Genomic DNA, 15,968 nt, shown 5'->3' on the forward strand with positions numbered 1-15,968 from the left:
GAGGCTTTATAGGAGCCTGGGGAGGGTGAAAAGAGCCCCCCCCCACCTCCGCAGGCCCTCCAGAGACTTCAGGAGCTTCTCTGAAGCCTCTGGAGCGCAAAAAAACGGCCCTATGGGCAAACAGGAAGTTCAGGAACTGCCTTCCAGTTTACTTGGAGGGTCAGTTTAAGCCCCCTGGAGGCTTCAGGGAAGCCTCCTGAAGGTCCCTGAAGCCTCCGGAGGGCCTCCAAGGGGGTGCGGGAGGCTCTTTTCACCCTCCCCAGGTTCCTATAAAGCCTCTGGAACCTGGGGAGGGCAAAAAAAAGCATGGAAAAATGGGGGGAGCTCCTCTCTTGCGGGCATGCGCACGTGTGTGTGTGTGTGTCGCGCGTTGCATTATGGGTGTGGCACGTCCGCGCACGACTCTCCCGAGCTCCCCCCCTTATGGCACGCGAGCCAAAAAAGATTTGCCATCGCTGTTCTATGCTCTAAAACCCTCCAGTCTTAAAAAGGTTTTGAAACTGGCACAAATTTCTAGACATTCCGCCAAAAAGGTCTCAGAAATTCCAAGAGTTATTAACAACCTTTCTTTAAATATACAGTGATTTAAACAAATATAATGCTTCATACACATTTAAAACTAAGCCCACTTATTCATCAAACACAAATCCAGTTCTGCAGCAACTTTGCAATATACCACAAATGTAATTTCCTCAACCATCATTTTACAATATGACTTCAATTTAAAGACACCCCCCCCCCCAATTTATTTCCAGCGGAACATAAAATCTCACACCTTAGTAGTGGGTTACCTGTTTCTGAAACGTAAACCACAGGATCCGCCTTTAGCAGTTTAGCAGGATTCGGAGAAAGCTTTCTCTCTGGCGGCTTAGATTTTTTGATTGATGGTGCCTCCTCTTCAGAATCTGAATTAAACAGCATTATTTTTTTAATTGTATCCATCCACAAGTAAAAACACTCTGCGAGAAACCCTTCCAGGGCCATTTCAGTGTTGGTCTAAACCTTGGTAAAATTAAGATATCTGGACTTTAACATCCAGAAATTCCCTGCCTAGGCTACATCACTTGTCAACATTGTTATTGAATTGTAAAGTACTATAAAATACAAAACACAAAAGTAAATAGAAAAGCAGTGGGGAGGAAGAGAAGTGAGGAAGGGTAAGAAAAAAAAAGAAAAAGAAGCATTGACTTCCGACCCTCTCTGTTGCAGTAAAATAAGGCATTAACATCAAATCCCAACTTTTTGCTTTTTCATAATACGAACAAGCCATTTCTATAAAGATCTATCAATCTAAAACTCAAAATCAAAGTTTCATTCTTTGATTGAGCCAGCGCTGTCCAAAGACGTCTCCGTGGTCATGTGGCCGGCATGACTCAACGCCGAAGGCGCACAAAGAGCTCTTCCCTTCCCACCAAAGGTGGTGCTTATTTTTCTACTTGCATTTTTTACTTGCTTTCGGATTGCTAGGTTGGCAGAAGCTGGGACAAGTAATGGGAACTCACGCAGCGCTAGGGACTCGAACCACCAAAGTGCTGACCTTTCTGATCGACAAGCTCAGTGTCTAAACATAAATGCTGACTACCATAAACTTCTTCACTTGGTACATATCTAAAAATGTTTGTTTTCCTATTTCAAAAGTTCCAATGTTTCTATTTTATGACTGCAGGAGAATGGCTTTCTCTGATCCGCCTCATTCATGGAATGTCCTAATGCTGTATCATGAAGCAACAGGCACACTAAACAAGGAAGACACACCCTGTTGCTTCCCAAATATTTTGGATGTCAGTTTCCATAATCCTCCATCCTCCATGGGGAAGAGTTATGGGAGTTATCTTACATATTAAGAGTGTGTAGATCACACAGAAGGACAAAATCTTTAGCAACTGTTTACGATTTAAATAATTTACGATCATTTATGATTTAGGTCCCTAAATCAAACCTCAGAATGACAGAAAGTACAAGAGATTTTTTTTAAAAAAAAAAACTAATTCAGAGTTCTTGGATCACGTTTGCCAGTTAAACAGAGGACAGTGAGATGAATGGGGAGGTGAATGGGGAACAAGCCGAACCTAATAGATCAGTGATGTTAATGGTATGTTTGAAACTGATACCCTCCAGGTAATTTTTTTTTTACAGTATTTTCCATCATTTCTGGCCGTGATGGTTGACACTGATGAAAGCTGTAGCTGAAACCATCTGAAGGGCACGGCATTGCGGAAGGCTTTAAATAAAACTTTTGCCCAATTAATTTCACATGAGGGGAGTGATTTAATCCTGAATCCAGGGATGCCTTAATTCTAGATACACATTTTATGCAATTAATGAACGAAAATTATTGGGAAAAAAACCTATGGAGTTTCCCCAGTTGTCGCTCCCAGGGAAATCTTAGCAAGCAGAAATCATTGTAGTGACAGAAAATAAACCTGGAGTGTCAGTTATAAGGCTTACTTACCTGAATCATAAATGATCCTCTTTTTCTTATTCGCCTTTTTTTGCTTGAAATCCTCTTCGCGAGGCAAACTTTTCACCTACGTAAAGTGGCTCGTTATTCATCAGAACTATTCTGTCAATATTAACTCATTTATGCAATGCTGCATGTATCAATAAGCTTACCTTGTACGAGACCCATTTCCTTAACCTAAACTAAGTATTCGTAATGAGAGGTCTCCCACTTGCAAAGGTCTTGCACTCCTCCTATAACACCAAGAGACCACCACCCAATTCCAGTGCCTACCAATGGGTGTGAGGGACATAGAGGCATTGGGGGACATGCTAGGCCCATTGGTGGTTTCCCAGCCCCTGGTCCTGGTCCCATCCTCCACCCAAACGGTGGGTGGGGGTGCCATGAGCGGATCCTCCCTAGATACGGGGTGCAAGGTTGCTTTACTGGATGCTCCAGCCCGGTCGGATCGGGGTGCCAACTCGCAAAGCATCCTTGGCCTGCTCTCGAGTTGCCATAGGCAAGAGCCACAACCAGCACATTCCACGCGTACCTTTCTCAAGGCTGTATCCTAGGTTACCTGCACCAGCCTGAGGGGCGTGATCTCTACAGGCCCCAAAAGTGCTCTGTTAATAATAATGTGATTTATGACACACCCTGGGGGGAGGGGGGGAAACAGGGTCATAATTGGGACGTAAATTACGTGGGGTCAGAGCTGGCTGCACTTGGGTGCTTGCTGACATGTTGTTCCTAATAAATAACTGGATTTCCTTTGAAGCTTGGCTCGAGGCTCATGATTTAATTACCCTGACAGCAAGTCAGCTTTGACCCCACGCCAGTTTCTTCTCAATCAAAGGAGCTCTTGTGCCAGCCTCTCAGAATTGGCACAGCGTTTGGTTCTGGGGGCTTGGTCTCCTGCTTGGCAGACTTCATCACTGATTTTGAAAACTACATCACTGAAGGCTTTCAAGAAAAGACCATACAGCCACCTGTCTCAAATGGCTTAGGCGTCTCCTCCTTGAGCAGGGGATTGGATTAAAAGACCTCTAAGGTCCTTTCCAACTCTATTTTGACTGATCTTCCACTAACCCACAAAATCATTTATTTGATTGATATAGCTGCCAATCTGGTTGGCTTACAACAAGTAAAAGCAACCAAAATATAAATTTAAGGACAGCAACACATGAAGCATAATCTCTCTGAAGTATAAAATGATCCAGCCAATCATCAGGGAAAGTTTTGGCAAATTAAACACTCCAGAGAAAGACACCACTGCAAAAAGATCATAAAGCCGTCATTAAACATATTTTAAACTAAACATTATATACTCACCTTGATTTCTTTTAGCGTTGATGTTCCCCCTGAATTCCTCTCTTTATTCTGGGGTTTCTCCTTTTTCGCAATGCCACATTCAGGTTTCTTTCCTGGAGTTACAACGCCAAAGAATTTACGGATATCCTGGTAAAGGAAGCCATAAAACAACATCAAATTCGATCTTCTGCAAAATTTCAGGACGTACACCTGGCATACAATACCCATCGCGAAGCATAAATGCCTGTGGTTTAAGAACTGGACTCAATTTTATTTTCCAATTTATTGAGAACACTATAATTTGCTAGCAAATTTAAACAGTGTAACGCTCAGCTATATACTGCAAACCCTTGAATCAATTTCTGTTAGAAATATTAACTGCAATTTAATCAGTAGTTAGAATATTTTTTAGTCCTTTGCTCTACATCAGGGGGGGGACGACACACTATGTAAGCCATTTATGTTCAAATGTATAGGTGCAATCTCAACAGATATAATTTGATGCTTAAATTTCCAATACCTCTTTGGAATAAGATTAAAATAAGCTTTGGATCAAAATTAATGTACATCTTAAGTAGGATTTAATGAGATTTTTTAAATAGCAAGTTAAAGGCCCTAGAGTATATGTGGCTAAGTTGTGTTTACTTTGCAAGGATGGCAGCTTTATTTAACCCATCAGATTTTCAACCATGCCATTGAGGTTTCATTTAATACTTGTATTTTTTTGGGAAGTAAGATATGATTTCTCTCTTATTTGAGCTTGTTTGAAGAGCAACTATATAACACCTTTGAAATCTTGGCAGTTTTTAAAAGACAAATATATTAAATCAGGGATCATTGTTACTTGCTTTCAAAACTGTTGGCCACACTTAGTAATTAATTGCTAAACAATTGTATTTTTGATCCTACATCACGTAAGTTGATGTAGGATCAACTTATGTGATGTTATACATTTTATAATTTAAATTTGAAAATAGCAGGGAAGACCTTCCTTTGGAATGCCTAGGCGAAGAAACTAATACATTAACCGCACAGATTTTAATCAGTGCTTTAAAAGAGATGACTTTTGTTTGAGTTATGTTAGCTTGAAAAAAACTGATATAATTGAAGTATGCATTAACTACCAGTAAGGAATATGGCTTAGGTGCTGTAGAAACTTTTGAGAGTCTATCTACACTTTAACAAAATCCAACACAATTTTATGAAGTATCACAAGGTGAAATTAAATTTACCATCAGTTATATTTGATTTGTAGAAGGAAGAATTAGAACAATATTGAATTCTGGCAAATCAATGGGTACATATATTTAAAAAATGCGAACATGATTTCTGAGTGAGTTCCTCAAAAACAAATTTCAGATCTATTGGACCATCCAGAAAAGTGTAAAAAAGAAAGGATATTAGATGTCTTATAATGTCACCAATAATAAAAAAGGGTGAAGGAATTATAAGTGACATAGTAACCTATGACTTGTATTGTTGTATCTTATGATTCTTGATGAAGGTATTCTATTTTACTTTTCTTTATGTACACTGAGAACATAGGCACCAAAGACAAATTCCTTGTATGTCCAATCACACTTGGCTAATAAAGAATTCTATTCTATTCTATTCTATTCTATATTTTGTTCTATTCCTTATTCCATTCCATTCCTTATTCTATTCTATTCCATTTCATTCCATTCCTTATTCTATTCTATTCCTTATTCCATTCCATATTCCATTCCTTATTCTATTCTATTCCTTATTCCATATCATATTCCATTCCATTCCTTATTCTATTCTATTCCATTTTCCATTCCATTCCTTATTCTATTCTATTCTATGAGCCAAGGTGGCGCAGTGGTTAAATGCAGCACTGCAGGCTACTGCTAGATCAGCAGGTCAGCGGTTCAAATCTCACCGGCTCAGGGTTGACTCAGCCTTCCATCCTTCCGAGGTGGGTAAAATGAGGACCCAGATTGTTGGGGGCAATATGCTGACTCTCTGTAAACCGCTTAGAGAGGCCTGAAAGGCCTATGAAGCGGTATATAAGTCTACTGCTATTGCTATAGTCTACTGCTATTCCATATTCCATTCCATTCCTTATTCTATTCTATTCCATATTCCATTCCATTCCTTATTCCATTTCATTCCATTCCTTATTCTATTCCTTATTCCATTCCTTATTCTATTCTATTCTATTCTATTCTATTCTATTCTATTCTATTCTAGTGTAATGATGGCAAGGGCAGGGATATGTACTGACAATAGAGACTGGATATTCAGGGGAATGGAAGGATAATATTTCTTTGCAGTCATCTGGTTGTTAGCACTCTCTCTGAGAGCTCTTGAGGGTATATCCTTTCCCTCGGGGTCACCCTCCTGAGCTCCATTTTCACTGGCAGAGAGTTGCAGGAGGCCGTCGCAGCTGGAAATGGAGCTCAGGAGCCCGTTTTCGCTGGCAGAGCGCTTGGGACGCCACAGGCGCCCTGACACGAGTGACACTGAGCTGGCTGTACTCACCCTGGCCATGTCCATCCCGGCCCCTTGAGGTCAAACACAAGCCTGATGTGGCTCTCAATGAAATTGAGTTTGACACCTCTGGCATGAAGCATTGCTGCACAATCCAGATTTAATAAGCTTAACAAATGAATTAAATCTGTAAAGGTATTAATTATTGTATAATCTTTTTTTCTGTTAATTAGGAAGGGTATTTTATGTTTAGGGTATTTAATTAGCACCACATATTTTGGGACTTTTTGGTTTGGACGTATAATAATTATTCAGTATTTGTTCTTTCGTATTTCTGTATTTTGAAAAGTTAAATTAATAACAAAAAATTACTGAAACTTATTACTTATTTTTAACTAATTTGTTTGCTGAGGAATTATTCCATTGGATTCAACAAAATTAGGACTGGGCTATACAAACAAGCAGCTAATCAAACAGTAAAACAGTGAGTGCTATTTCATTTCATAATTGAAAAACACAGGTTGAGAGAGAGACTCATTAATTCACCCAGAAAACAAATAAGCAGGAAGACATATTACAACAGCTCCTTGTGAAAAATTTCTGGACATGGAAAGAGTTGCACAGAAACACAAATATATGCATTTCCAGAATGTAACTTGCAACATATTAAAGTATAATCTGTCAATATTTTTATTCTCCATGGCTTCTGCAAACTTTGAATGCTATGTCACATAGCAAAACAAAACCTCCTTTGTTATCATTCTACTTCAAAGGCAGAGTAATAATTCTAATACTTCCAAATCAATATGTACATATTAAAGTGCTTAAATATGATTCATGCATCTGATGCCACTCAGTTAAAGTGCCTAGCTATCCACTGCATTTTATGGTAACTACATGCTTTTGAGCTGATGATCAAAAAAACGGTCATATTTATTTACTTTAGGTGCTAGACTATATTATTCTACAAAAAGTTTTAAATGTATCCTCATAACCAATTATATATTTATCTTACATTGTCTTGCAAATCAACATTAAGTAAACTAAGATCATGGCATCCTGCCCTCTCAATTCCTGGCAAATAGATCGGGAAGAAATAGAGGTAGGGACAGATTTTATTTTCCTGGGCTCCAAGATGCCTGCAGATGGGGATTGCAGCCAAGAAATTAAAAGAGGCTTGCTCCTGGGGAGGAAAGCTATGGTAAATCTAGACAGCAACAGAGACATCACACTGCCAACAAAAGTGTGTATAGTCAAGGTGATGGTTTTCCCAGTTGCAATGGATGGCTGTGAAAGTTGGACCATAAGGAAGGCTGAGCGCCAAATAATGGAGGCCTTTGAACTCTGGTGCTGGAGAAGACTCCTGCGAGTCCCTTGGACTGCAAGGCCATCCAACCGGTCAGTCCTAGAGGAGATGAACCCTGGCTGCTCTTTAGAAGGCCAGATCCTGAAGAGGAAACTCAAAGACTTTGGCCACCTAATGAGAAGGAAGGACTCCCTGGAGAAGAGCCTCATGCTGGGAAGGATGGAGGGCAAAAGAAGAAGGGGATGACAGAGAATAGGTGACTGGATGGAGTCACCGAAGCAGTTGACGTGAGCTTAAATGGACTCCAGAGGATGTGAGAGGACAGGAAGGCCTGGAGGAACGTTGTCCATGGGGTTGCGATGGTCAGACACAACTTTGCAACTAACAACAACAATCTTATGCAGATGGTCACTTAGCCCTGGATGAAACTGTAGAAGTTTGAGAAATGCTTTTGCAATTTCTTTTTATATATATAAACATAGCATGCATATGTTCTTTTTAGAAAGCAAAGATAAAAAAAATAAGGTTGCAAGAAAAAAATAAAAGGTCTGATGTCTTTCTCCTCCCACATTAGAAACTAAAATGTTTTCCTCCCGATTTTACCAATTTTATCAGAGCACAAAGACAAGATTAAAGAAATGTGCAGATGTGAAGCCAGGAAGTGTGTGATTTGGCATACATCTGTATCTACAAATACCGAGAGAAAAGCTAAATGTTGATACTCAACATTTCTGTTACTCAACAGAAAAAAAATAAAGCACTGGAAATTGAAGTACTGCAGGTATCAGATAAACTATAATTATTCCAAAGCAATGAGAAAATATCCACTTTCCTACATGGTCGATTTTTAAAAAGATGGATAAAAATGCATGTTACATTGCAGTTTAATCTTTTTCAGATGCAAAAGAGGCACACTAATGCTTTGTGTTCTGCACTACATAAAATGGTCACTAACACAGCAGAACCATAAGTTTGATCCTGTGCTCAGTTTGCTACTATATTAGAGAGTTAGTTGACATCATGAGCATCCTTTCTCGCCTAATTACATACAATTGCATAAGATTGGACAAAACATATCAAACTGAGATTTTTAGAATATCAAAACATCATAAAAATCTAAAAATTTTAGAATATCAACCTGCCTTGAAGATGCTAGCTTCCTAACAGAAGAGACAAAGATTGTGAAACCACTATCTATATTTAATACAGCACACAGTTATTGTACCTGCAGAAATGTTAACAGCCATGTTTACCAAGAAAGTCATTCCTATTGGGTCCTCAAGGACTTGCTCCTAAAAATGCATGCAATTGAAGGTCTAATCTATTGGTATTGATAACAATCTGTATCCTTGGCCTACATCCTTCTGAACCCAGACAATTATTGTTAACTGATACCAGGAGAATAAGTAGAGAAAAACAAGAGGTTTGACAAGCCAAGTTTGCAAGTTTTCTCATGCAAACATCTCAAAAGCAACAACAAGCCACTTCTAAACATAAAGTTGTACTCATTTTAAATGTAAAGGCATTTGTGATCATTTCCACTCCATTCTATGAAGGCAGGATGTCTTTTTATCCATTAAACTGAACATCAACTGAAGAAAACACGGACTATTGAGGACAACTGCTCTCATCCTAAACTGTTTGGGGTAAGTGATTTTAGAATTAACAGGACAAAGGAGACAATGAATCATTCCTTATAAATTGGTATAAAAGCAAAGTATATAAAAGCTAGACTCTTCCGACTGACAAATACTTTCAATTTGCAGACATTAAATAAATCCAAACGGCTGAAATTGACCACGCAAGAAATTCCAACAAGCTCTGATTTCCAATAAAAAATATTTGGTCTCTGTGTTTATGCAATTTTAGCAGATGAATATTTCTAAAGGCAATGAGAACAGCACTAATATGCATTATCCTTATAAATAAGGAGAATGGGACACTATCTATGATATATACGCAGAAAGGAAAGGTGTCACTTTGTGAGGGGGATATCCTAAATCAGCGTTTTTCAACCTTTTTTGTGCAAAGGCACACTTTTTTCATGAAAAAAATCACGAGGCACACCACCATTAGAAAATGTTAAAAATTTTTAACTTTGTGCCTATATTGACTATATGTAAGGTGTTTTTCCCACGGCACACCTTACACTATGTCACGGCACACTAGTGTGCCGCGGCACAGTGGTTGAAAAACACTGTCCTAAATTATAGGCAGTCCTCAATCTATAACAGTTCATTTAGTGACCGTTCAAAGTTACAACGGCGTGAAAAAATGTGACTTATGACCGTTTTACATACTTACGACCATTGCAGCATCCCCATGATCACGTGATCAAAATTCAGATGCTTGACAATTGATTCACATTTATGATGGTTGCAGTGTCCCGAGGTCATATGATCCCCCTTTTTAGGTCTTTTGTATTTTAACAAGTTTTATTACAATTTTTCTTTTTTTCCCACCATACATACTTTATGGCCAGAGTTTTGACCGGGTCACATCTTATACATCATATTCATAATTTCAATATATTCTAATTTCCCCACTTCATCAATATTCATCTCTTTTATATAATCCTTTACTTTCTTCCATTCGTTCATTTAAGTTAACTATCATTGCTATACATCTTTTGTTTAACTTCAACTGTGTTGTTAATTCATCTTTACAAATTAATCATTTGTCACCATAACCATAATTCCAACTCCAACCCTTTTGGGTCCTTCTGACAAACAAAGTCAATGGGGAAGCCAGACTCACTTAACAACCAGGTTATTAACTAATCAGCTGCAGGGATTCACTTAACAACTGGGGAGAAGAAAGGTGGTAAAATGGGGCAAAAACCACTGAACAAATGTCTCACTTAACGAGACATTTGTTCAGTGGGTTTTGCCCCATTTTACCACCTTTCTTCTCCCCAGTTGGTAATTTTGGGGCTCAAGTGTGGTCGTAAGTCGAGGACTACCTGTAATTTTAGGACACAGAAAACTTGATAACTTTTAAGACCTGTGGACTTCCAACTTCCAGAATTCCCCAGCCAGCAAGCGACTTATACAAAGTTTAATTTTAATAAGCGGGGGGCAATACAGAAGAACACAGTTGGAAGGGTCCCTAAGAGGTCTTCTAGCCCAACCCCCTGCTCAAGCACATCTAATGTAGATAAAAGTAGATACACGGACTGATATGAGGAAGCTTGGCTTGACTTTCATTCCCTGGGACCGAAACCCAAATCTCTTCCCTGGCTCGAGCCTGAGGGAGAATAAAATGAAATTTCAGGGGGGGGGGGAATATAAGAGCCCGGTCGAAGGTTAAGTGCGACGAGAGGCCCCTTCCCCTCTTTTAAGACGGCCAGCCCTGGCTCCCGAGACCCCCTGACCGGCCCCGAGGACCAGGCCCGGGCGAGTAAGCCATCCAGCCACGGCCTCCCTCACCATGTTCCGGCCTGACAGGGGGCTCCGCCGTTGCCTTCACGACGCTTCCCGCGGCGGCGCGGCCATCTTGGCGCCAACGGGCCCGGCTCCCGCGCGCGCTGATGACGTCACCGCGCCAAAACAAAACAAAACAAACAAAAAAAGCGCGCGCGCGGGAGCCTCGGCCCGAGGCTGAGGTAAAAGTGAGGCTCCCGCGACTTCAGACCGCCCCGCCCCCTGCCCCGCCCCCTTTGACTCTCGTCCGTCAGGAAAGCGGGCCAGGGTGGGATGAAGGAGGGGAAGGGTGGAGTCGAAGGAAAAGCTGCCGTTCCTCCGGGCGGCCGCTAGAGGGCCGCGAAGTTGGGGCCGGGGGGGGGGAGGGTTGTGGTGCGGCCGGATGTGGTATTGCAGCCGAAATGGCGCCGCTGTGTTTGAACCGGGACTTCGACCGTCGCTCAGGCGGAGTTCCCTGGAGGTACAATATATGAGGAAGCCACGAGGATATTTTATACGATAAAACTCATATCCCAGATTTTTAATAGAGAGAGATGGTGGGTGGATGTGTGAGAGAGATAAATGAGAGAGCGAGAGAGCGCGAGAGAGATGATAGAAATAAATAGGTAGATGATAGAAATAAGATGTGAGAGATATGAAAGGTAGAAATAAACGTGAGAGATAGATGATATAGACAGAGAGAAATAAGATGTGAGAGATCGAGAGATAAATGTGAGAGATGGATAGATGATAAAAATAAGATAGATAGATAGATATGAGAGATAGAGAGATAAATGTGAGAGATAGATAGATTATAGATAGATAGAAATAAGATGTGAGAGATAGATAAATGTGAGAGATGGATAGATGATAGAAATAGATAGATGATAGAAATAAGATGTGATAGAGAGATATGAGAGATAGAGAGATAAATGTGAGAGATAGATAGATGATAGAAATGATAGCTAGATAGACAGATGATAGAAATAAGATGTGAGAGAGAGAGATAAATGTGAGAGATAGATAGTTGATAGAGATAGGTAGGTAGGTAGGTAGGTAGGTAGATGATAGAAATAAGATGTGATAGATATGAGAGATAGAGAGATAAATGTGAGAGATTGATAGATGGATGGATAGATAGATGATAGAAATAAGATGTGAGAGATAGAGAGAGAGATGTGAGAGATAAAGATAGAAATAGATAGATGTGAGAGATAGAGATAAATGATGGAGATGCTAGAAATAGATGTGAAAGATAGATAAGATAGATAAAAGAGGGAGAGATAGATGATAGAAATAGATGTGAGAGATAGATAAAAGAGAGGGAGAGAGACATATAAATGATAGAGATAAATGATAGATGATAGAAATAGATGTGAGACGAGATAAATGATATAGAGAGATAGATGATAGAAATAGATTGAGAGATAGGGATATAAATGAGATAGATGATAGAAATAGATATAGATGTGAAAGATAGATAGATAGATAGATAGATATGTAGACAGACAGACACATATTCTTCTATGTATCATCTATCCATCCAGCTAGCTAGCTAATTGGTATACCTATGTATCTATATATCTATGTATGTAGATAGATAGATGATAGATAGATAGATAGATAGATAGATGATAGATAGATAGATAGATAGATAGATAGATAGATAGATAGATAGATAGATAGATAGATAGATAGATAGATAATCTCAGGGATGTCCAATATTGGCCCCTTTGGTGGACTTCAACTCTCAGGAGTTAAAGCTTAGCTTTTCAAAGCATAATTTCTCTCTTAAGCCTTGCAGGGTTTGACCTCCTCTCCTTTTCTTGTTCACATCCACATGAAACTCCTGGGTGAAATCATGTTTTGCTTTGTGGCTGGACAGGTCTTCTGCTGGTGATAGCTCCGGTTGATCAAGTGAATCATTATAGATCAGAGAAGGACTATAGATCTCTCTCTCACACACACACTCCACACACTGTGGCTTTGTACTGTGTTTTAACTGTGGTCCCAAAAGCTGCTAGTCCTCGACGTATGACCACAACTGAGCTCATAATTTGCACTGCTAAGCAAGATATTTGTTAAATGGGTTTTGCCCCATTTCATGACCTACCTCGTCACAGTTTTTAAAGTGAATCATTGCAGTTGTTGTTAGGAAGACGGTGGTTAGGTGACTCTGCCTTCCCCATTGGCTTTGCTAGGTGAGAAGTGTCGCCAAAGGGGAATATGCGTGACCCCCGGACACTGCAGCGGTCATAAATACGAGTCAGGGGCCAAGCGTCAGAATTTTGATCAATGGTTAAATGGTCATAAGTGTGAAAAATGATCATAAGTCGGTTTTTCAATGCCGTTATAACTTTGAATGGTGACTAAATGAATGGCTGTAAGTCAAAGACTACCTGTATCCCTATGTATAAGCCAGGGGCGGCAACTTTAAACACTCAAAGAGCCACAAAGGTCCTAACTGGAAGCCCCCCGCTCAGTTCTGGAGACGACCGGAAGTCAGGTTCCCCCACCATAGAGTCTTCTCCTAGCCCAGCCTTTTTCCTCTACCTGTCCTACCCGAAAGCCCTATCCATTGTGGAGCCAACTGGTGACAGGGAGCCGCAGCAGAGGGATGAAAGAGCCACATGCGGCTCCGGAGCCGCAGGTTGCCGACCCCTGATATAAGCTATCTCTCACCCAAACTCACACTTCATGATTTTGCCCTTTGTTGCGCTATAGCATGGCAAGAACCAGTTGCCGTTCAAGACGATCCCAGTTCATATTTATAAAAGGTATTCATTAACCTCCTTTGCAACGCGAAACAGGAACTGGAGCAGATTCAGTCCTTCTATATTCGAAAGAGAGGAGATAACGACATTATAGTTGACCCTGATAAAGAAAGCCAATCTGATTTATGGTTCCATTTGGAAAGTTTGCTATTCGATCCTTGGGTGGTTGAGGGGAAAGAAGGGAGGGGTTATTTGTGCTTTTGTATCTCTCACTCTGGAGACGGTGTGAAATATCTCGGTCTCGGACCCCCAAGATTTTCTAGCAAGGGAACTCCCACAACATAGTATAGGCCCGTGATGGCGAGCCTATGGCATGCGTGCCACAGGTGGCATGCAGAGTCCTCTCTGTGGGCACAGAAGCTGTTGCCCCAGCTCAGTTCCACTGTGCATGCGCGCGCACCTCCCGCTGCCCACTGATTTTTAGGTCTCTGCTGCACATGCACGGGGTGGGAGGATGTGAGAGACATGTGTGCATGCACTGGAGGGGCAGGCGCATGGGGGATGGGGTGTGCGGGAGGTAGCGGGAGGGCAGGGGGTTGTTGCGCGGGCATTGCATTATGGATGCGGACATGTGCAGGCTTTTGGCACGCACTGATATAGGCCCTATGATGCTTAACCACAATAATAGAGCAACTCAAACGACAGAGTGGAAGGCTGCCTGTTCAATCAGAACAGAGTCGGAAGGGACCTTAGAGGTCTCCTAGTCCAACCCTCTGATCAAACAGGAGACCCTATACCATTTCAGACAAGTGACTGTCCAATCTCTTCTTAAAAACCTCCAGTGATGGAGCATCTTCAATTTCTGACGCCCAAGCACGCTGGAAAACATGTCCTTGTGAGAAGCAATTGTATATCTCTGTCCCAGGATGACGTATTTCTCTTTTCTTGAAAAGGACAGAACTGATGGCGAGGATCTCTTATGTTGATAAAATCTGTGACGGACATTTTAACGTGCATTCTTACACCTCCACTTTAGCAGAGACCCATCTTTCTAGAATGAAATTTTACAGAGTAATGAACAAGCAAGTTTGTCACTTATCTGTTGATAGTTTTAGTTTGTAATTCTGTGGAGTTGTTTCCTGTAATTTTCCATTGTTTTTAATGTTATACTTCGCCCAGATTCTTCACAAGTCAGGCAGATATCTATCTATCTATCTATCTATCTATCTATCTATCTATCTATCTATCTATCTATCTATCTATCTATCATCTATCCATATATCTATCTATCTATCTATCTATCTATCTATCTATCTATCTATCATCTATCTATATCTATATCTATCTATCTATCTATCTATCTATCTATCTATCTATCTATCTATCTACTTTCTCTCTCTCTCTCTCTCTCTCTCTCTCCCTCTCTCTCTCTCTCTCTCTATCTTATCTATCTATCTATCTATCTATCTATCTATCTATCTATCTATCTATCTATCTATCTACTTTCTACCTACCTACCTACCTACCTACCTACCTACCTACCTACCTACCTACCTACCTATCTATCTATCTATCTATCTATCTATCTAATCTATCTAAAAATTAGATTTTTAATCCCACTTGTATTACTTAATAAGTAACTCAAGGTGATGAATTCGCATAATACTCCTTTCTCTCCTATTCCTCCCCCCTTCAACAATAACAACCCAGCGAGGTGGGTCAGGTTAAGAATGAGTGACTGGCCCAAAGTCACCTAGCTGATTTTCACAGTTAAGGAAGGATTCGAACTCACATTCTTCTGGTTTTTTTAAGCCGGCACCTTAGCCACCACACCAAACTGGCTCTATCCTATATTTCACAAATAAATAGTAAATGTATATCCCAAAAAAACAATAACATCACTTACAAAGGAGAGAAAATGTCCCAAGGATTAGCCTGATGTCAGATTTAAAAGAACAATTTTTCTGCTTCATATGAGGACCGGGGGGGGGGGGAATGAGGAGCGACTTGTTTTTGGGTACATGGATACATTCAAGCCAATTTACAGCATCCTGACGATACCGAAACTCATCTGCTTTTGTGTAGATGTTGCCAAGGTCACAAACATTTCCAACATCCAGAGATACGAACAGCTGCTGGCTGAAGTACGAGTGTTTCTCGTACATGATGAGCCTCAAGAGCTGAAGACGTGGCTTTTTAAAATTGTTGTTATCCGTTGCCGCTTTCGCTCTGCCCTTTTTTCCTCTGGCTGAGCGTAAGTTAAAAAGTGGCATCTGATTGCTTACTTGAGGCCATTGTGTCTCAAATACAATTACTTTCCATCCCCTTTAAAAATAATCAAA

At 40.5% G+C, this 15,968-nt stretch overlaps 1 protein-coding gene across 1 annotated transcript in view; it reads right to left on the reverse strand.

The window, feature by feature from the left end:
- Positions 1–11,052, reverse strand: part of RFC1 (replication factor C subunit 1) — a 39,301-nt gene extending 28,249 nt beyond the window's left edge. The window contains exons 1-4 of the mRNA XM_087724815.1: positions 10,940–11,052; positions 3,773–3,898; positions 2,453–2,528; positions 792–905 (exon numbers count right to left, since the gene is read on the reverse strand). Coding sequence (XP_087580941.1) covers positions 792–905; positions 2,453–2,528; positions 3,773–3,898; positions 10,940–10,942 — 319 coding nt within the window. The 5' untranslated portion in view covers positions 10,943–11,052. The remainder of the gene's footprint in view (positions 1–791; positions 906–2,452; positions 2,529–3,772; positions 3,899–10,939) is intronic.
- Between the last annotated feature and the right edge of the window lie 4,916 nt (positions 11,053–15,968).

This window comes from Thamnophis sirtalis, unplaced genomic scaffold (genome assembly GCF_051295495.1).
Source record: "Thamnophis sirtalis isolate CommonGarterSnake01/CBP01778 unplaced genomic scaffold, rThaSir2_p1.2 scaffold_10, whole genome shotgun sequence".
Classification (NCBI taxonomy): Eukaryota; Metazoa; Chordata; class Lepidosauria; order Squamata; family Natricidae; genus Thamnophis; species Thamnophis sirtalis.